We start from the raw sequence: 22,814 nt of genomic DNA, 5'->3' as shown, positions 1-22,814 counted from the left end.
CCAGTTTTACCTAAAACTTCTGGAGCACTTATCTGAGACAGGCAGGCAATCTGTCCTGTTCAGCTAGTTAGTATAAACCACATTCTCACCCTTCAGAGTCTTACTGAACTGTGAAGTTTTGAGTGTCCATATGCTGTTTAATTTAGATGAAAGGTAAGTAAACAGTCCAGTCAAATTAGCCTCACCACCATCACCCCGCCCTTGGTCACTCATACATGCATATGGAGGTTGAGAACACTCAAAGGAATCAGTTCTTCCCTGCCACTATGTTGGTTCTGGAGATTGAACTCGGATCTTTAGACTTGACCTTTACCACTGAGCCATCTTGCCAAGTCTAGGCTCCTCTAATTCAAAAGGAACTGTCCCATGCTGCTAGTATATACAGAGCAGCAAGATGCTCTGAAAAGACTTGTCTAGTTTAGAAGATAGGAAAAATCAGCACTATTCATGACAAATTCTCAGGATTGAATGAGATGGTTTTGCTTTGTTTTTTCTTTTGTAATTTTTGAAGCAAGGTCTCTGTAGCCCAAACTGGCCTTGAACTCTTTGATCCACCTGCCTCTGCTTTCTGAGTGCTAGGATTATACATATGTATCACAGCTAGGGGTACAGCACTCATTCTGTTCTTTTTTCAGAGGTGGGATAACTATACATTTGGAGCCTCAAGCCCACCTTATTTTATGAGACAGGATCTCTCACTGAACCTGGAGCTCATTGATTAATCCAGAGCCAGTAAGCTCCAGGGATCCTCGAGCATGGGATCTTACAGTGACCCTGGGGAAGAAGACACAGGTCCCAAAGTATTATATTTATTAATCTCTAAAAATCCTAGGGGGTTGGGGATTTGGCTCAGTGGTAGAGCGCTTGCCTAGGAGGCGCAAGGCCCTGGGTTCGGTCCCCAGCTCCGGGGGGGAAAAAAAAAAAAAGAATGGCCATTGTAGGCTCATATATAAAAATCCTAAAGTCTAAAAATCTTCAGAGGAAGAATTTCACATTCAAAGAGAGTTTAAAAGAAGTTAATATCTTTATTCTACTTTTCCCAGATTGCTTTCTCACTGCCCCTCCTTGTACACATTACCTAGTTTGAAGCAGAGGTAATGCCTTGTTTTCAGTAGGTCCTGAAGAAAATAATGTGAGGATGGTTTAAGAGTCTGTGCTGCACCATGTTTATCATGGTTATTTGTTTCAGACTCTTGGCCCTCTATTGCCGTGGCTTAAACTTACACTCTGGTACCTTTGCAGGATGGTTCCTACATCAGTTGAACGACTCCGAGAAGGAGGTAGCATCCCTAAGGTTCTTCGAAGCAGTGTGAGAGTTGCCCAAAAGGGAGAGCCATCTCCCACGTGGGAGAGCAACATCACAGAGAAAGAGTCAGGTGAGTGAAGGTCTGCAGTTCACAGCAAATGTTGGGATAAAGTGAATCAGTTTCTGACATACTTGGGTTCTGCTTTATGCTAGCTTCCAGTTCAGTGTTACTCTTTGGGCTACAGTATACACAAGATCTAGCATTGCTTGCTCTTTGTCTGCTCTCTTCCCAAGGGATACTTTTCTGTAACTCTCATCTCCAATGTTGCGGAGCTCCACCTTCATGAAGGATGAAGAGAAAGAAGGAGACGAGAATAAGATGAGGCATTTAAAATTTAGCGCATAATTAACCACTTACTTTGCCCTTCTGGCATGCTGCGCTCATTTTTTCACAGAGATCAGCATGTATTGATGATTTGACTGAATGATATATATTTCCTATGTATTCTAAGAAGTCAAGTTAACTCTTATAATGCCTTCCAGACTCTGCAGATGGAGAAGGCCCAGAGCCATTAAGCTCAGCACTCTCTAAAGGAGCAACTGTTTACAGCCCATCCAGATATAGCTACCAGGTAAGTCAAGAAACTTCTGGGCTCTAGAGAGAGAAGTGCCTGTGGAGTTTAGATGCTGTGTTGCCTAGTCGTGATAACACTGTCAGCTGCTAACATGTGCGTAGTGCAGCCCTGTGAGTCATCTGCTTACCTCAGGGATCTCAGTAAAGCAAATGCGTTAATCAGAGACTGCCATTTGGTACTGCTTCTGGCACCCATTAAAATGTTTGGGGGAGGAGCAGGCTAATGAGATGGCTCAGTGAGTAAAGGCAGTTGCTATCAAGCCTGATGACCTGAGTTTAATCCCCAGAACCCACACAGTGGAAGGAAAGAATGTTTTCCTACTGGTTATCCTCTGTCCTCCATGTTACTGTTACAGTACATACATGCTAATGTTCAGAGTCAAAGTAGAATGTTACGAGCACTTCAAGTTATTGAAGGGACAAGAATTAACCTCCTTATGCTTTCCTCCCAACTCTGTTAAGCTCCTGCAGTGTGACAGTCCGAGGACAGAATCACAAAGCCTCCTTCAGCAGAGTTCGTCCCCCTTTAGAGGACATCCCACCCAATCTCCAGGATACAGTTATCGAACTACTGCACTGAGACCTGGAAACCCTCCCTCTCATGGTTCTTCGGAATCATCCCTCTCTTCCACGTCCTACCCCAGCCCTGCCCACCCTGTGTCTACAGACTCGTTGGCCCCATTTACGGGGACTCCAGGGTATTACAGCAGCCAGCCGCATTCTGGAAACAGCACTGGCAGCAATCTTCCAAGGAGGAGTTGTTCTTCGAGTGCTGCTAGCCCTACCCCACAGGGCCCCTCAGACTCACCGACCTCAGACTCGGTTTCTCAGTCCAGCACAGGAACTCTGAGTTCCACCTCCTTTCCTCAGAACTCTAGGTCGTCATTGCCATCAGACTTACGGACTATCAGTCTGCCCAGTGCTGGGCAGTCAGCTGCCTACCAGGCCTCCAGGGTATCTGCGGTTTCCAGTTCACAGCACTACCCACATCGTGGGAGTGGGGGTGTACACCAGTACCGACTCCAGCCATTGCAAGGGTCAGGAGTCAAGACTCAGACAGGACTTTCCTAGGGCTTCTGGATATGGGCAAACTGAACTTAATGGGCCCATAGCTGCTTCCTTCCAGCTGCCTCTGGAATCAAGGCCGAGCATATTGCTGGGGAAGAGGGGTACAAGGTGCCAGAGGAATGGGTCTGGTCAGCAAGAAATGAGACTTGTGGTCATGACTGGCCTCTGGCCTTGGAGAAAGATGTAAATCTTGTCTGAAGCAGAGACTATGAAGAAGTTTCTCCCTGCTGTTAAGGGTACATTGTTAACAAGCAGATGGTGTTTCGGTTAGTAACGACGGTTCTAAGTGCAATGACTTGTGTTGAAGCCTATGTCTCCCATCCTTGCCTGTAGCCTGTAGTCACTTGTGCAGTAAGGACATCTTTTTCAATAAAAAAATAATAATTTTTTTTTTCTTTTCAAAAGAAAAAAGTGGGAAGAGCCAATCTTAAAGCCCCAAGCCATCCGAGTAGTGTTAGGGTTTTATGCACTTAAGAAAAAAAAAAGGTAGGTATGTAAATGTCCACTGTGAGACAACCATTCCTAAAACAGATGCATGGTCAAGGTGTATCCACCTGGAGTGTGCCCTACCTTTGTCTTATAGCCACCAGGAAATGGGCAGGGTGAGGAATGCTGGGTGCCTACTCTGACTGAGGCTTGCCTGGCTCTCTGAGAGGAGGAGCTCCTGGGTATTTGGGAGCAGATTTGGGATGGACTGGGCTCCAGCTGTTACCATCCACTCCTCCTTTCCAAGTTGTTTCACAGCTTAGTGATTACCCTGTGAAGTAAGTAGAGAAGTGAGGCAGGCCACTTTAGGAAGCATCCAGTGGTCTGGGTAATCTTTGGATTTTAATTTTCCTATTCCCAGTTAATCAGGAGTTGCTGTCCTAAGAGCAGGGTGGCCTCCATGACTGAAAAGCATGCACTCATGACTGCAGGGTAAGAATGGGACAGATAGGGTTGCGGAGTGGCACCGACAGGGCTGTGATTGTGTGTGGGGCCTGCCCCACGTTTCTATGGGGGATGCTTATATGACAGTGGGCAGGTGAGAGAGTTAACAAGTCACCCATACCCCTAACACTGTTCTGTATGAGAGACAAAGAGCAGACTGGCTTCTCCCCATCAGTGCATTGTGCCTGTTGTACACCCCTGGAGGAGCCCTGAAGCCAGCCCAGGTGGGGTACACAATCTTTTTAAATTCCATATGGTTGCCAGCTTATTTCTTTCACTTGTTTACTGTAATACCTGGCGTGTTTTTATTTATCTAATTTTGTATTCAGCTATAACCATGGTAGGGTAGTGAGTGTATGACAGTGTGATCCCTGGTGCTGCAGTGGACCGTACTTCTTTTGGACAAGATATACTGTGAGTCTCCCTCCTTACCTCTAATTGTTTTCTTCCCATTCCCTAGATTCTTTCATCTCCTTCTTTTCTGCCCTGACCTACAACTATCATATGCACAGTCTTCTCTCTTTGTGTGTGACTGTTACAAAATTTCACTTTTCAAAATTGAAATCAGGTGTTTGCTCAAATGAGGGGAGAATTTTTTTTTTGTTTTGGTTTTATTTGTTTTTATTTGTTTTTAATGCTGAACCTTCAGCATAGTACTTTTGTTGTTTTCCCTACAAACCCATCAGTCTGGGAGAGCATTGGGAGTGGAAATCATGTTGCCTGGGATGCCGGTTTCTTTGTATATTATATAAAACGTATGTAAATGTCTCTCCATTTGGGCTGGGGTTTGCATTCTCCCATTGGCTAAAAGCCAAAGGGAGAGGCCAGCGGGCAGGCGGCCCTCACCCTGCCTGGCACGTGCAGAGACCCCAGCCACTCTGTGTGGGCAGGGTGCTGTCAAGACCAGACCTCTGGGGGGGAGGGTGGGGGGAGGGGGGCTCTTGGAAGGGAAGGAGCATCGCTTCTTCCTCAAGTGGAGTGTTTACACCTTGCTGTAACATTTGAACTTTCACAAGAGATGTAATAATTTTGATAATAAAATTCTTAACCATAATCATCATAATGTTAAGAATGTATTTGTTCAGTTCTGCAACATCACTTTCCCTGCTTTACAAAGACAGGGTGGATCCTTGTCCTGGGTTGCTGTTAGTGGAGTTCTGCCTAGAATGGGACCAGAAATCCCGACTTGTCTTCCCTCCTCTGGCCATTGTGATTGACACCAGGCCAGTGTTGATGCAAACCTGCACTGTTAGAACACACCTCTGGAAGCTGACTTGACTTGAAATAGTGTCCTGGTGTTTGTAATTTACTCAGCAGCTATACATTGGTGTTTCTCATTTAAAGGCAATGCCAGCCATTATTCGTGGTAAAGGGATATCATGCTGATTAAAATGGAAATGTGTCTGAACAAAGCAAGGTCTTTTCTCTCCTAGAACTTATGTGTAGGGGAGAGAGAAACACTAGTGTGTAATTTTAATATACACTTCGAGTTTATTACACTTGTTTTTACCATGGTGACACCAAAAGCATTAGGTGGAAGCACCCACTCTTTCCAAACCCCAACAGCAGCTTTGGAACTAAGTGCATATCACTGGAGGACACCCCAGTCTAAATAAGCCAACTGTCACCACTTGTCACCTGCCTCTCAGCAGCCCAAGACACTGAAGCACCCCCAAATACCTCGGAAAAGCACCCCAGGACAAACAAGCAATCCCCTGACACTGAGTCTGCATGAAAAAGAGACAACACTTGTCTTCAATGGTAAGTATCAAGGCCAATAATACCAGGTGAAACTGGCTGGGAAGCAGCTCTGTGACCTTGGTCAGGACCGTGATTAGGCCAAATAGAAGAAAGGAAAGCATTCTGGCTACTGACTGCTATTAGATGGTGCTAACAAAGCTAGGATCGTCCAAGCCCCTGCGTGCTACATGTGTCCTGGGATAGCTATCTGTGAGGCCTACAACACACTTGTAAACCACAATATCATACTACAGAGCCAAAAAAACTAGGTGATTTAAGGTATGTACTTTCTCCCCATTAGAAACCACCTCAGTCAGTGTTTTCTGGACAGGTCACTGTGGTTGAAAGGGCCATGCTTGTTTGTTAGGTCAGGAAAAGTCTCCAAGGAGTTGACACTGAAACTTGAGACCTTACTGTCTGGGGAGTGGGGACTCTAGTAATGCCACTTCCTTCAGAAAGTGTAAGCTCCATCAGGAAAGGTTAATTGAGATGGAGCTGCAAAGGGGCTGGCTGGAAGTCCAGTTACTGGTGGACTAGAGCAGATGGGGGAAGCCGTGGCATTTGTTACCTTACTCAGCTCTTGGGAACTGTAAACAGTATGTGACCAGCACTTCTAGAAACAGGTATGTGGCAAATCAGATGTGGTTTGTAGATTGTAGCCTATGGTCCCTAAATGAGGGTCCATATTCCCAGCCGTGGGGAGAAGTGGCATGATCTACCAGTATGTTAGACTGGTTGTTGTTTTCTTACAGTGACTCGCTAAGACTGTCTTGATCCTGTCAAGGGAAAAAGTAATAGACTGAGAAAACAGTTTCCAGACAATAGCAGCTGTCTGAGCGAACAGTGCAGTGGCTGTAGTGATGGCTAGTCTTGGTTGTCAGCCTAGCTACATCTGGGATTATCTAAATCCAAAATTGGAGGGCACACTTGTGAGAGGCTTTTATTTTGAAGAAGGAATATCTACTTCTAATCCAGATCTTTGAGGTAGGAAGGAACACCTTCTAATTGGCATGTCTTCAATCTGGAACTTAAGGCAGGAAGACATACCTTTAATCTTTAATACGAGCAACACATTCTGCCAGAAGCTTGTAAGGATATAGAAGAAGGTAGCTTTGTTCTTTGCCTACTTGCCCTTGCCTTGCTAGCAGATCCATTCTTTGACTGACATTAGAGCCTACTTCTTCAAGAGTCCAGAGTACACTGAAGACCTGCTGAGACATCCAGCCATGTGGAGTGTGCAACTACTGGATTCTTGGACTTTCTGTTGGTTAGCTGGACTTTATCCGTAAGTCATTTTAATAAATTCCCTTTCTTTCTATAAGAGGTTCATCCTATAACCCTGATACTCTAGAGAACCCTCACCTGTTAAGTTGTCAGTGCTAGAGATAAAGAAGTACCTGAAATCAGGTACTGCTGTGTAAATTGCAGTTACACAGCAGGAAATTGGCAGTGGATTTGATTGGCAGAAGTTTACTCAGTGCCTCTAACCAGCTGTGTTTTGATGTGTAAGATATTCAAACATGGTAACCGTATTGTTTCTAAAGTACTTAGAAGCTAAGGATTCCTAGGGTATCTTGGAGTGGATGTTCAAGGAATATATAAAATAACCTGTCACAATCCACCACTTAATTCTGCCTCAGGGAAGAGGAAAATAAGTTATTGTTCTCTCTTTAAAACAAGCGTTCATTGTAGCATTTATCATAATTTTGTGAAAAAATCAGGCCAGACCCTGGAAGGTGAAAATGAGACCTGAAATGCAATGTTGAGGCATGCTTCATGTCTTCTGTTGTGAATAAATGTGTTTCCTAACAGACATGAAAGGTGTTTTTACTAAATCATTGACAGCTTACCTTCTGTATGCACAATCAGAAGGAAGAACAGTTAACTTCTTATTGGCAATTGGTGTATCTGCTGTTATCGAGTGCCAGCTGTGTTACCGGATGCCCTGTTTCTCATGGTAAAAGTTGAAGCTGAGCTTTAAATATCTGTGCATGCGTGTGTGAGCGTGTGTCCCTGTTCTGTGTGTGCTGACCAAAAGAGGACAGGATCACTTAGAACTGGAGTTACAGACAGTTGTGAGCTACCATGTGTGTGTTTGGAATTGAACTCTGATCCTCAAGAGCAGCCCGGGCTCTTATTGGCTGAGCCACCTCTCCAGTCCCAAAGCTGAGCAATATTAATGGTGTAAGCTAGTCTCATGGCGGAGCCACACATTCCTGACACTGGCCTAGCCTACTGCCCATGTCATCGGTCATCATGGACATTTTAGTAACATGTAATGAGGATTCACATTTCTAATTTTTTGTTTGTTTTGTTTTTTTCTTGTTTCTTCGGAACTGGGGACCGAACCCAGGACCTTGTGCTCACTAGGCAAGCGCTCTACCACTGAGCTAAATCCCCAACCCACATTTCTAATTTTTAAATTAAAATTTAGAAATATCCATCTCTTTTTTTTGGAAATTTTACTGCTACCAAGGAAAATGTGGAAACTGTGAGCCCAAACTGTTACTAGAAATCACCCTGCTGCTGCCTTTCCCACTACTCAGATTTTCAGGCTGTATATTTTATAAATTCTTTACACACATTCCAAAAAGGAGAGTACCCCCAAATTTGAGAGGAAATCTTGTCATATCATGCCTCCTTTCTCCAAGTGTAAGCAAACTTAACTTCTATTAAAAGGAGTAACAGCTCAGAGGTTAAGAGCACTTCTCTTCTAAGGGACCCCAGTTCAATTCTTAGCACTTGGGCAGTGACACATAACCATTTGTAACTCCCAGGCAGTCTGACGTCCTCTTCTGGCCTCTGTGGGTATTTCAAGTCTGCAGTACACAGAAAGAGCATGCAGGGAAATTTCCCATACATATAAGTTGAAAATAGTGTAAGTCAAATGTTATTAATACCCTTAACCAAATGATCATCATAGGTCACCCTAACCTACCATAGCCCTTCTCAGAATGTTTACATTAGCCTTAAGTGTCAGGTGCCTAGTGTAATTTTTTTTTCTTTTTTCTTTTTTTCAGAGCTGGGGACCGAACCCAGGGCCTTGCGCTTGCTAAGCAAGCGCTCTACCGCTGAGCTAAATCCCCAACCCCTGCCTAGTGTAATTTAATGCTGTCTGAAAATGAAGAATGGGATAGTTGTTTAATGTTGTGAAGTTAAAGCCCTAAGTTAAGCTCTCCTAACTTGAGGAGCATCTGGATATCCAGTATCATCTGTAACTTCAAGAACTTCACTGAAGGTCTTGGAGAATATCACCTATACACTTAAATTACATTCTTTTATAAAATTAAATGTGTAGGTAGAAGTCCGACTAGGAGATAGAAGATCCATGGGATCATAAGATACAGGTAAAGAAATCAAAGAACTCAGGTACTGGTGGGATGAGGTGTGTTGTGTACAGTGGTAGAGCGGCAGAGTGTGGTGGAGATGGCAGTTTTTCTATCCTATAGATTAATCAGTGCAGTCTAAGTTAGGCTCCGGCAGGTTATTTCTGGCCATCTACAACCTAACTTTATCACCTATAAAAATGATGGCGTTCGTTGGTATGAGATAGTATGAAACAGTTGGCAGATTGATCACTGAACAGGACAGAAGCCAGAAGTCATCACGAGTATGCTCGTCTGACCTTTAAAAAGATGTAAAGCAAAGAAGAGGCAGTCGTCTCACCAAATGGTTCTGCGATAACTGCATCCATCTAAAAAGAGGAGAGCTGGGTATGGGGGCGCACACCTGCAAAGCTCACACTGCGGAGGTGGAAACAGGAGATCGGGAAACCTTACATAACTGTGGCTATTTTCCACATTTCTCTCTGCTGTGTGTGTGCACACATGTATGTCCATGTATGTCCGCTGTGCACATGTGGAGGTCAGAAGATGAGTTGGCAAAAGTCGGTTCCCTCCTTCCACCGTGTGGATCCCCAGGATCGACCTGAGATCATCAGAGTAGGCAGCAAGTGCCTAAACCCACTGAATCATCTCTCCGATCTAAAGGTAGCTTTAAATCAGTAAGTGATGTGAACCCTGAAAAAAATGACTGTCAAGATGGACTTCACAAAACATGTTCTCTGAAGCAGACATTGTCAAGGAACTATGGGAAAATAGAATTACAAAAGCTATCTGATAAAGGGCCGTTAATCCAAAATGAACAAAGAAACCTAAACCAAACAGGGAAAAAGCATCCCTCTTTAAAAACAGGCAAAGATAAGCCAGGCAGTGGTGGTGCACACCTTTATTTCCTGCACTTGGGGAGGCAGAGACAGGCAGATCACTGGGTTTGAGGTCAGCCTGGTCTAAGAAGTGAGTTCCAGGACAGCTGGGTCTACACAGAGAAACCCTGTCTCGAAAAACAAAACTAAAACAGGCAAAAGATCAGAACAGACACTGTATATGCACATGGCAAGTAACATGTATGGAAAGGTGTTCAGCATACATCCTGAGAGACTTGGAAACTAAAGCCGTGACGTACCACTGTGCACATACAGAATAACTAAGAAACATAAAAATAAATCCCAGGGAGGCTAACACAGGCTCGTTTCTGGAGGGCATTTACTTTGTAATAATGTCAATTTCCTGGAAAATGCATCATCTTCCCATACCAAGTGAGGCATTTGCAAGCTGGATTCAGTATATTAGTAGAATAATAATGCATCCCAATCAAGTGGGGTTTATGTTATGTTCAACATAAACACACCAAAAAACACTCATAATCTGAGCACTTGGAAGGCTAAGGGAGAAGGATCTTGAGTTGTGGACCAACCTGGACTACATATTGGTGCAGAGAGGGTGATTTGACCTTATATACAGAAACCCCTAAAGATTCAACAAAATGGTGTCAGGGTTTTTTGTTTTTTTTTTTTAATCTTTTTTAAAGATTTATTTATTTATTACATGTAAGTACACTGTAGCTGTCTTCAGACACACTAGAGCAGGGCATCAGATCTCATGTGGTTTCTGGGATTTGAATTCAGGACCTCTGGAAGAGCAGTCAGTGCTCTTAACTCCTGAGCCATCTCTCCAGCCTGGTGTCAAGATTTATAAATACAATGAAGTAATAAGATACAAAATCAAATTGGGTGAAGTTATATGAGCCTGTGATCCAAAAATTGGGAGAGGGAAGCAGGAGGTTCCACAGTTCACAGTGATCCTGAGCTACAAAGCGAGTTTGAGGCAAGCCTGGGCTACATGAGACCCTGTCTAAACAAAAACAAGCCAACTTACAAAAACAAGTTACGTTTTCTTTTAAGATTATTTTATTTATATGAGTACACTGTTGCTGTCCTCAGGCACACCAGAAGAGGGCATCAGATTCCATTATAGATGGTTGTGATTTGCTGGGATTTGAACTCAGAACCTCTGGAAGAACAGTCAGTGCTCTTAACCACTGAGCCATCTTTCCAGCCCATAAGTTACATTTCTACACAGTAACTTAACCCACAGAAGAAATAAAATTTCCATTTGCATCAGAAAGAACATAATAGATAAAGTTGGCTAGGTGAAGGTCTATACAAAAGGGAAAGGGATCATAGCAATGTTCAGTCTTTCAAATGGGAAATCCTACCTATTAGAACAGCATGTTAAGTGAAAAAAGCCAGCCACAGACAAGCATTGCATGATTCACTTACATGTGGAGTCTAAAAGTCAAAGTCAGAAGCAGAAGGGTGGTTGCCAGAGGTCAGCAGACAAATGGAGGCTTGGAATTTGTTTTAGAGAGGGAACCTAGAATGTTCTCACCACAAAAATAAATAAGAAATGTGATGAATGTGTTAACTCTCAGACTGTATATGTATGTAAAACATGTTTAGAATATGTAGTTTCTTAATCATACCTCAAGGTCAAGGAAGAAGACATGATCTGTTAGAAGTCATATGCAGAGAAGATCCTTAAATGTGTTTGTTTTTCAAGACAGGTTTCTCTATAAAGCCCTGGATATCCTGGAACTCATTCTGTAGAGCAGGCTGGCCTTGAACTCAGAGATCCACCTGCTTCCGCTCCCAAGGGCTGGGATTTTACTGTGTGAAAGAAGCTAATCTGAAAAGCTACAGTGTACGGTTCCATCTATGATATTCTGGGAAAGGTGCGTTGGCAGTGAAAAGATGAGGTTTTGAGAGACAGGGAGAGATGAGAGTAGTTTGGGGGAAGTGAAACTGTTTGTTTGTTTGTTTGATGCACACGTGGATATGTGTCACACCTTTCTCAATATTCATGGGATGTAAGACGTGAAGTCCTAACGTGAACTGTTGACTTCATGTACTAATGAAAGGTTAGTGTAGGCTTATCAGTCATAACACGTGAGCTGAGTAGTCCTTATAAAGACAAACATTTAATCAAGGCTGGCTTACAATTCAGAGGTTTAGTCCATTATCATCATGGCAGGAAGGCTGGCAGCCTACAGGCAGACATAGTGCTGGAAAAGGAGCTGAGAGCTCTGCGTTTTGATCCGAAGACAGCCAGGAAAGACTGGCATCCTAGGGCAGCTAGGAGCAAGCTTTCTTCCAAAATGGGTAGAGCCTGAGTATAGGATGAGAGCTCCAAAGCCCACCCCAACGGTGACACACTTCTTCCAACATTGCCACACTTCCTAATAGGGCCACTCCCTGAGCCAAGCATATTCCAACCACCACATCTGTTCAGGAAGCTCTCTGATGGGGATGGCTCTGCATTGGGTTAGGAATATGAAGGCCATTTTCCATCATCTTCCCCACGAATTTAAAACTGCTTTAAATAAAGCTTGTTTAAATGACAGTACTAAAGATAGCTAGCACAGATACCATTGTATGTGTCCTGGGCATTTGAACAGAAGCACCAAAGAGACTCGAGAACAACAAAAGCTACAATTGAAGAGAACTGTCCTAAGATAATTGAAGCTACAAATTAGGAAAAAATACATATGTGATTAATTTTTGTCAACTTAACACACTAGAGTCACCTGAGAAGAGGGAGCCTTAGCTGAGGAGTTGCCACCATCAGACTGACCTGTGGGCATGGTCTATTGGACATTTCTTTGATGGCTGATAGTGGTGGTTTGAATGGGTATGGCCTCCGTGTCTATGACTCAGCTGTTTGAATGCTTGGCCCCTAGGGAGTGGCGCTATTATGAGGTATGGCCTTGTTGGAGTAGGTGTGGCCTTGTTAAAAGAAGTATGTTGCTGTGGGGTGGGCTTTGTTAGTCTCCTATGCTCAAGCTACACCCAGTGTGGCACACTGTCTTTTTCTCCTGCCTTTGGATCAGGATGTAGAACTCTCAACTCCTCTAACACTATTATCTGCCTGCATGATATCATGTTTCCCGCCATGATCGTTATGGACTAATCCTCTGAAAGTATAAGCCAGCCCCAATTAAAATACTTCCTTTATAGAGTTGCCATGCCATGGTGTGGCAATAAAACCCAAAACAAGACAATTTGATACCAGGGTAGGCTTGACCATGCCTCCGTTTTGAGGGATGTAGACTTCAGGACTGTGGATTAGAAACGCAATTGAGGGCTGGAGAGATAGCTCAGTGGTTGAGAGCACTTATTGTTCAAAAGGTCCTGAGTTCAATTCCCAGCAACCACATGGTAGCTCACAACCACCTGTAATGAGATCTTGGTGCCCTCTTCTGGCATATGGGCTTGTATTCCGGCAGAATACTGTATATATAATAAATAAATAAATCTTTAAAAAAGAAAGAAAGAAATTAAGAAAAAGCAGCTGAGGAGTTGGAGAGGTGGTTCAGTGGTCAAGAACATTGGCTGCTCTTTTACAGGTCCTGAGTTCAATTCCCAGCAACCACATGGTGGCTCACAACCCTATGTGTAATGGGATCTGATGCCCTGTTCTGGTGTGTTTGAAGACAGCAACAGTGTTCTCACATACACAAAATAAATCCTTTTAAGGAAGAAAAGAAAGAAGAAAAGCAGTTGAATGTTTTAAGTGAGGCTCAGCCAGCCATCCTAGTAGGAACACAGAAAACAATGATGCTGAGGGTGATTTGAACTGTGTGGCTTGAGTCAAGTTTCAGAGGACAAGAATTTTACTATGTTGGCTAGAGATCATTCTTGTGATATTTTGTTGAAAAATGTAGCTGCTTTACCTTTGCAGTAGAGATTTCAAAACAGCCTGTGGTTATAAGCAGTCATGTTTATAAAGACTATAATGAAAAAGGCATCAGGAAGAATGTGGCTAAATCCTGTGTTCAAAGAGATAAGTAGATTAAAGAAAAGATGTGGGAGTGGCGACCAGGACAAGCCCCACCCAGCTAAACTTCCAGTCTGTGTCAAAGGATTGAAGAAAGGTTAGGTGCAGGTGTGATACTGCACACTTTTAATCCCAGCACTCAGGAGGCAGAGTGCAGATCTGTTGAGTTCAAGGTCAGCCTGGTCTACAGAGGAAGTTCCAGAATACCCAACCTTTGGCAGTGAAGGAAACCAGAAATCTGGTGAAGATGGAATTGAACAAGGGGGCCATGTTCCAGCCTCAGCCAGCGCAAAACTAAGGAAAGTTACTGAAGCCAGTTGTATGGCAGGGGTGTCCCTGCATGGAAGCCTAGAGAGGCCATGGCATGAAGTGAAAGTTAAACCTGAGCTGCCTCAGAGACCCTAAGATGTTAGAAATGCCAGAGCCATGGCATACCTGCTGAGGAAAACTCTGGAGTGGAACCAGCCCGAGATGAAGTGTGTTTTAGTCAACAAAGCTGAAAGGAGTTGGAGAGCTGAGGAACATTTTGACATCAGATGTGGATGAAGAGTTTGGAGTTGTCCAACTAGTTTTCAGTCTTGCTTTGATCCAGTATTTCCTTATTCTTTTTTGTTTAATAGATAATAGATTTGTTTAACAGATAATAGATTGCATGAATCTTAAAATAGACTTTGAACTTTGGACTTTAAAAATTGTTGAGTCTATGGAACTTTTGATGTTGGACTAAATGAATTTTTCATTGTGTTATGGCTTCAAGCCTATGTGGGCCAAGAAATGGAATGTGGTCATTTGAATAGGTATGCCCGCCCCCCATGGATTCATGTGCTTGAATGCTTGGCCTGTAGGAAATGGCACTATTAGGAGGTAAGACCTTGTGAGAGTAGATGTGGCATTGTTGGAGGAAGTGTGTCACTGTGGGGACGAACTTTGAGGTCTCCTATGCTCAAACTACACCCAATGTTTCAGTCACCCTCCTGCCTTCAGATCAAGATGTAGAACTATATACCTTCTCTAGCACCACTGCAACATTTCCCTCCATGATAATAAAGAACTAAACTTCTAGAACTATAAGCCAGCCTCAATTAAAATGTTTTTCCTTTATAAGAGTTGCCTTGGTGTGTCTTCACAGCAATAAAACCCTAACTAAGATACTGATTGATGTAGGAGGGCCCACCTACTGAGAGCTATATCATACCTAGGTCCCCTGGCCTAAGCTATGTCAGAAACTAGCTAAGTAAGCCAGTCGGTGGCACTCCTGTGTGGTCTCTGCTACTGTTCCTGCCTGGCTTCTCCAGGTGATGAATTGTAAAGTAAAAGTTGAAATAAACCCTTTCCCCCTGCATTGCTTTGGTCATGGTGTTTTAACACAGCAACAGAAAGCAAACTAGAACAGATACTTAGTAGATTTAATCCCAGAAAACCAATATCAGGACATCCTGAGGCAGACTGCCTTCCTTACACCAGCACTTGAGACAAGAGGATCACTAAATTTGAGACCAGCCTAGACTGTAGACCAGAGGTTCTCAACCTGTGGATCATGAGCCTTTTGGAAGATTATATATTCAATATCCTGCATATCAGATACTTACATTATGATTCGTAACAGTAGCAAAATTATAGTTATGAAGTAGCAATGAAATAATTTTAGGATTACGTGTCACCACAACATAAAAAAACTATTAAAGGGTCTCAGCATTGGGAAGGTTGAGAACCACAGTTGTGAGGTGGCATGTGGGAGCTAGGAACTGAACTCAAGTCCTTCGGTAGTAGTGAGTGAGGACTCTCAACCACTGAGCAATCCCTCTAGTCCTCTTCTAACCACTGAGCAATCCCTCTAGTCCTCTTCTAACCACTGAGCCATTCCTCTAGTCCTCTTCTAACCACTGAGCCATCCCTCTAGTCATCCTCTAACCACTGAGCAATCCCTCTAGTCCTCTTCTAACCACTGAGTGATCCTCTAGTCCTCTTCTAACCACTGAGTAATCTCTAATCATCTTCTAGCCTTAGGTTTTTGAAACTGGTACAGAAGATGTCAGCAGTTACAAGAATGTATAAGCTCTCCTTCATGGAAATATTCCCATGATGAACTCAAGATCTTAGCAATAAGTATCAGCAGATGTTGACAACAGAATTTATATAATCTTTTGATTCAAAAAAAATCTATCGAGAAGTCATTAAAATGTCGATATCAGCAGTTGGAGGGATGGCTCAATGGTTGAGAGCACTGGCTACTCTCCCAGAGGACCCGGGTTTGATTCCCAGCACCACATTGTGGCTCACAACCATCTGTAAACTCCAGTTCCACTGGATCTGAAGTCCTGGCCTATGTGGACACCAGACATACGCGTGGTACACAAACATACATGCAGCCAAACACCTAAACACACAGAATAAAAAATGTAAAACACATGACACGTTTGAGTTTGACTAAGCATCGATGTTCAGGTACCAATGTGCCTAAAATTTAAAAAAAAGGGAAAACCCAACGAACTACCCAGAGAGAGAATCTTCGCATACTACTGAACACCATCATCTTAGCGGTTGTTAAGCAAAGGCAGTAAAATCACTGCCAATTATACACCTACCTGATCTGCACAGAGAGCTCTCGGCCAACCAGAACACCATAGCCATACCTGGCTTTTTCAAAAAAGCAAGCAACCAACCAACCAAGCAGACAGACAAAAGTAAAAATCAGGCCTGGAGAAATGGCCCAACAATTCAGAGCACTTACTGCTCTTCCAAAGGACCCGGAATCAGTTCCAGCACCCACATGGTGTCTCAATGCCTGTCACTCCAGCCCCAGGGGATCTGACGCCCTCTTCCAGCATCTTGGTGCTCTTACATACATTTTGTGCACAGAAACTCACAAAGGTATTAACACACGTTATCAATATTTTTTGAAACATAAGAGGAATTACCCAGCAGGAGGGAAGCCAGGCAAAGACCACTTTGGATACTTGGTCTCACATAAGTAGAGGAAGATAGTTCATTTCTGAAAGGGACAAGCTGTATTTTTCAGAGTTTCGGTTGAAGCATAAACAGGAAACATAAATACTGGGGAAGCGATTACCGTACAAGTCAAGCCACAGTCACTCTGAAGAAAATGCTGAGGCCGTTCTTGAACAGCACAAAGAAGTTGGTGGTTATCTGTACCCAACCTTTTCTGGGGTGTCTAACGGGATTCTCTTTGATGGTGTTTTGAAGGGTCTATTATAACTCATTAACTTGTACGTTTGTAATGCTTAATCAGTGACAGGGCACTAGGAATTGGTGTGAGGTGATTGATGAACACACAAGTGGTATAGCCTAGGTGCCTGACCAGGGTGAATGTTCATTGAGTGCTTTGTTGAGTGAGTGAATGAATTTGAAGACATTCCAGTCCACACAGTAAATCCTGCAGGCAGAATCTGTCCGGTAAGGCTCCAGCAGCCAACATCAACCTACCCTAGTTCATGTGTCTCGCCACAGGATTGGCCTCCCTCAATGAATGTGTGCTTTTTTTTTTTTCTTTTTTTCGGAGCTGGGGACCGAACCCAGGGCCTTGCGCTTGCTAGGCAAGTGCTCTACCACTGAGCTAAATCCCCATCCCCTGGATGTGTGCTTTTTATCTTGGCTCCCCACACCATTCTTGCCCTGCAGCCACTTCTCCTGTATCACTCTCTCAACGGCCTTTCTGCTATGTTTTCAGAACACCCTTCTCCTTTATAGATAAACCTTACCCCCTTCATCTCACCCATTGGCTTTATTAGGATCTCAGTTCCACTGAAGACTGTGCGTGCATGTATGTGTGTGCACGCTCGTGTGTGTGTGTGTGTGTGTGTGTGTGTGTGGGTGGGTGGTGTGTGTGTGTGTGTGTGTGTGTTGTGTGTGTGTGGTGTGTGTGTGTGTGGTGTGTGTGGTGTGTGTGTGTGGGTGGGGTGTGTGTGTGTGTGTGGGTATGTGTGGATGTGTGTGTGGGGGGTGTGTAGGTGGGTGGAGTGCGTGTGTGTGGTGTGTGTGTGTGTGTGTGTGAGTGAGCATGTGTGTGTGGTGTGTGTGTGTGGGTGTGTGTGTGTGTGTGTGTGTGTGTGTGTGTGTGTGTGTGTGTGTGTGTGTGTGTGTGTGTGTGTGTGTGTGTGTGTGTGTGTGTGTGTGTGTGTGTGTGTGTGTGTGTGTGTGTGTGTGTGTGTGTGTGTGTGTGTGTGTGTGTGTGTGTGTGTGTGTGTGTGTGTGTGTGTGTGTGTGTGTGTGAAGGGAGGGGTAGGTCTCATGTAGGTGAGGCTTACTTCCTTCATCCTTCCTCCTAGCCAAGGATGACCTTGAACTCATGACTCTCCTGCCTCTACCTCCCTTGTGGGAAGAGATAGGATTGCAAGACACACACCACCTCATCCTTACGTTCCATTTAAATAACTACTTAATCCCTCTCATCTGGTTGTGTCCAGGCTCTCATTAAATTTCCCAGACAGTTGCATCTTGTCCACAAGATTAAAATACCCTCCCTCCCGAGGCTCTGGGTCTTTTACTACTTCCTTTAGCGTAGTGATTCTCAACCTTCCTAGTGCTGTGTGACCCTTTAATGCAATATTTCATTTGTAGTGACCCCTCCATGATAAATTATTTTTATTGCTACTTCATAACTGTAATTTTGCTACTGTTATGAATCATAAGGTAAATATTTGTGCTTTCCAAAGGTCTTACGTGACCCCTGTGAAAAAGTCCTTTAGCTCAAAGGGGTCCTTGACCCACAGGTTGAGAATCCCTGCTCTAGACCCTTTCATCACCTTATTTTTTTTCATTCTCTAGCAAGCCTTCACATCCTTAGACTGCTTTGTAGTGCCTTGCCCTCCAGGCCAACTGGGGGAAACTGTTTACAGGTTCCTCTCAAAGTCTTCCTGGAAATATTCGATGACCATCTGGGGTCTGTCCTCACAATCTTCTTGTCCTTCCTTCTGTTTCACAGAAACCTCAGTCCCCGGGTGGTGATGGTGCACACCTTTAATCCAGACACTCAGGAGGCAGAGGCAGGCAGATCTCTGTTAGTTCTAGGCTAGCCTGGTCTACAGAGCAAGTTCAGGACTGCCAAGGCTGTTACAGGACAGAAATCCTGTCCTGAAAAAGCTTACAACACACACAACACATACACACACAAATGGGGGGGGGAGGAGAGAGAGAAAGAGAGAGAGAGAGAGAGAGAGTTTAATCCCTTCGTTCCTCCATTTTCCCCTCCCATGAGCCTCTTTCCAGGCCCTCTTTGTCTAACACCCACTCCGGATCTCAGGGCAGACCTGCTCCCTTCTCGGCCTTCCTTCCCGTCAGTTGGGACTATGGCAGATCCATGGCCACCTTCCAGACCTTGACTCAGACTTAGCTACTTGAGCATCCATTTCTAATCTCCACTGGCATCCCGGCCTCTTGCTTCACTAAGAAAATAGACTTCATCAGGCCAGGGCTCCAACTCTAACCAAAAGGACATCTCAACTCCCACCTCTGCACTCTGGGCTGGCTTCCACTCCTACAGAGCTGGCCCCTTTCGCAGTCCTCCTCACCCCTGTGAGCTTTGAAAACACCCACAGATTTAGAGACCCTGTTGCATCCTCCTGGTAAAAAGCTGGTCCTCATCCCTGACTGGGTCATGGGTCTATGTAGCAGAACATGAAGGAGCCCGCGGCACTCAGTTCTTCCTCTCTGCCAGGCGATGGATAATCTCCACTCTAACACCAACTGCTCTTGCCCTGAAAAAAACCTCTCGTTGACTGTCCCCAATGCTTCTACCAACTCACTGGTGGTCTCGTCACCAGCCCCTTAATGCTGGACCTCTCTGCTCATCTCTGGTTTCCACAGCAGCACACTTGGGGTTCTTCATGAGTTGGCATGCTTCTGTTCTCTCTGTGAGCATCTCTTCCTCTGACCGGTCTTTGCACCAGGCGGCTTCTGTCCTCCCCTGACAGCTCTCTCTACATTGTTCAGTCACCTTGGGTAGGCCCGTCCACACCTCTGGTTGCCACTATGACCTGTGTGCTGCTGCCCATGGCCCGGATCTGTCAAGAGAGCCTCCCACATACCAACTGATCAGACAAGTCTCCTGACATCTTAGCAAATCTTTCTAGTCCCTCAAAAAAAATTTTTTCAAACTCCTTGTCTTTCTCAATGTCACTGACACTGTTATCTTTTATCTCAAAACCAGTTGCCAAGTGTCCTCAGCTCCACTCCAGAGCATGAACTCCCTCCCTCTCCCAGATCTACTGCCTTGACCTCACTTAACCCCAGGTGTCTAGCTCTCTCTTATCCTCTTTAAATTGTGTCATCCAAACTTTGACTGCACATCTACTAAACTTGAAGCAATGTAGAGAGCAGCATGACATCTGTGCAAGTATGACACACAAATTTGTGAAGCATTCCATATTTTATAATTTTTTTACATCTATCTATATCTAGGGGAGGGCATAGCCACGGTCGGTACACAGGTGAAGATCACATTACAACCTTTGGGAGTTGGTTCTCTCCTTGTGCTATATGAGTCCTAGGGATCCAACTCAGGTCATTGGGCTTAACAGTAGACACTTTTACCCACAGAGCCATCTCTCAATCCAAAAACTGTCCTTTTTTTTTTTAATTATTTTTATTTTTTCAAATTTGTATTTATTTTTACGTGTATTTGTGTTTTGCCTGCATGTATGTCTGTCTGAGTTTGTCAGATGCCCTGGATTTGGAATTATAGACAGTTATGAGTCGCCATGTGGGTACTGGGAATTGAACCTGGGTCCTCTGGAGAATCACCCAGTACTCTTAACCACTGAATCAACTCTCCAGCCTCCCAAAATATTGCCTTTGGCCCCATTCATTATCACCACACCAAAGTAATCTTCCTGACAGTGTGAGCCCTGTTTAAGATGCCTCCGTGAATGTCATGGCAGCTGTGGTGGTTTGGGTAAGCTCCTCTAAGTCATCAGTATTTGAATACTTGGTCCCTGTTTGGAGGAGCTGTGGCCTCGATGACAGATTATGTCACTGGAGGTGGGGGTTTAAAGATTTCCAAAAAATCATGTCACTCCTAGTGTGTTGTGTCCCGCTTGCAGTCTAAGCTCTAAGCTCTTAGAGACTGCTCCAGGTTCCTCCAGCTGCCCTGCTCTGACGTCATGTATTCCAACCTTCTGGAGCCAGAAGCCTCAAATAAACTCTTCCTTCTACAAGTTACCTTGGTCACACTGGTATGACAGTGAGAGAAATGTAACGGACACAGTGGCATTCGACTCTGCTCCCAGCACTCACCAACTCGGGTCAGAAGATTGCTCTGAGTTCAGTCAAGCCAGAACTACACACCAGGACCATGTCTCAAAAAAACAAACAATTCCTGTCAGAGGTGGTGATGTACACCTTTAATTTCTACACTCGGGAGACAGAGGCAAACAGACCTCTGGGTTCCCAGTTAACCTGGTCCAAACAGTAAGTTTCAGGCCAGCCAGGGTAGACCCTGGTCTACCTTCCCCCAGATAATTAAGCAATCTTCCATTACTCTTAACTCTGAGCTTTTTCGGACCTTTGTTGACCCCCAGCTTCATCCCTGACCCTTCCACACCTCACATTTTGTGCTTCACCTTCCCCACACTGCTTTCAGTCTCCCAGGGATATAATGCACTCACCTGTCGCTCAAGTGGTTTCTCTTCCATTGTGGCCTGCCTGTCTCTTGTTCCCACACAGTAAGCGTTCATCCTGATGCACACATTCCACCAGAAGCCATGTTAGGTCCCTCCCCTAAGAGCACCGACAAAAAGTCAGCAGCCTGTGTATTTTGACAGTTCATCTCTACATCCAGATGCACTTTTAGGACAAATCTTTGTGTGCAATATTTGGTCACTGTGCCTCTTGCCCATGTTCCCCAATCACCTTACCATCCACTTAATGTGGTTAATGTTGGTATTCTCATCTCTTCAGTGTGGACTTAGATTTTCTTCCCTTTGTGTAAGTATTATTCTAGAAAGAGGTATTCTGGCTGCCCCAAGTCCTCACAAAAGAGTGGAGCACTGTGACCATGGTCAGTGTCCTGTATGCGGAATCAAGACTGTGTCACCAAGAGTGTTCACAGACTGCTGGTGTCTCCTTTTGCCGTGTCACAGAACCCTGGTTTCATTTGCGTTGGCAACAGTTAATGTTTCCAGCCTCTTTCAGTCACATGTGCCAGGTGACTCAGTTCTGTGGCATTTCCAGGCGGCTTCAAATGGCTCATAGACCAAGGGACTGGAGCACCAGCAGCCACCTCAGGCGATGAGATACTTTTTTTTTTAATTAATTAATTTATTTATTGGGTCTCCCCCTCTCCCTCTCCCATTCTTTCTCTCCCTCTCACACCATAATCTCGCTATATAACCCTGGCTGGTCTGGAACTGGAAACATAGGCCAGGCTATTGCCAAACTCACAGACCGTGCTCCTCCCTCCTAAGTACTGGGATTAAAGGCCTGTGCTACCATGCCTGGCCTTTTTTTTTTTTTTTTGTATTTTATGTGCAAAGGCATTTTGTCTGCATGTATGTATGTGCTGATATTACATACATGCCTGGTGCCCATGGAGACGAAGAGGGAGGCTATCAGATCTCCTAGAACTAGAGTTGCAGATGCTCCAAGATGCTGGGAATTGAACCCAGGTCCTTGTCTGTCACTGCTGAGCCATCCCTCCAGTCCCAATACCATGGCTGTGAGAATGCTTGAGGAAAGATGGTGCTGTAAGTGAACATGCAGACAGGACTCCGGCTCCTGCTCGCAACATGGGCCAGTCATGCTTTGGGAATACCCAGACACGTTTTCTTTCTTGAGACTACATCTCTTCATGTAGTCTAGTATGGCCACGAATTTGCAATCCTCCTGCTTCAGTCTTCTGAGCTCTATGTAGCACCAGGCCCAAAGGTTTGTTGTTGTTGTTTTGTTTTGTTTGTTTTGTTTTATTTTCTTAATGCCATGGTAACAGAAACTGTCATTAAGTCACACTGAACATTAGTGCTCCATGAATATACAGCCATTCACATGAAGGGTTAGACTGCATCCCACC

The 22,814-nt window shown here is 44.4% G+C and overlaps 1 protein-coding gene and 1 non-coding gene across 9 annotated transcripts in view; both read left to right on the top strand.

The window, feature by feature from the left end:
• The window catches only part of Setd5 (SET domain containing 5), a 78,621-nt gene extending 73,686 nt beyond the window's left edge, over positions 1–4,935 (top strand). For all 8 annotated transcript variants that reach the window (XM_032905971.1, XM_032905968.1, XM_032905973.1 and 5 more), the window contains 3 exons: positions 1,243–1,376; positions 1,790–1,878; positions 2,343–4,935. In XM_032905971.1, the coding sequence (XP_032761862.1) occupies positions 1,243–1,376; positions 1,790–1,878; positions 2,343–2,951 (832 nt within the window). In that variant the 3' untranslated portion in view covers positions 2,952–4,935. The remainder of the gene's footprint in view (positions 1–1,242; positions 1,377–1,789; positions 1,879–2,342) is intronic.
• Positions 4,936–20,072: 15,137 nt separating this feature from the next.
• Positions 20,073–20,181, top strand: LOC116904648. Its single transcript, XR_004388351.1, has one exon. It is a non-coding gene; the product is annotated as a U6 spliceosomal RNA (small nuclear RNA).
• Positions 20,182–22,814: the final 2,633 nt, after the last annotated feature.

Source organism: Rattus rattus, chromosome 6 (assembly GCF_011064425.1).
Source record: "Rattus rattus isolate New Zealand chromosome 6, Rrattus_CSIRO_v1, whole genome shotgun sequence".
Classification (NCBI taxonomy): Eukaryota; Metazoa; Chordata; class Mammalia; order Rodentia; family Muridae; genus Rattus; species Rattus rattus.
The sequence above is the reverse complement of the archived record's forward strand: the minus strand, read 5'-3'. Positions and strand labels throughout refer to the sequence as shown.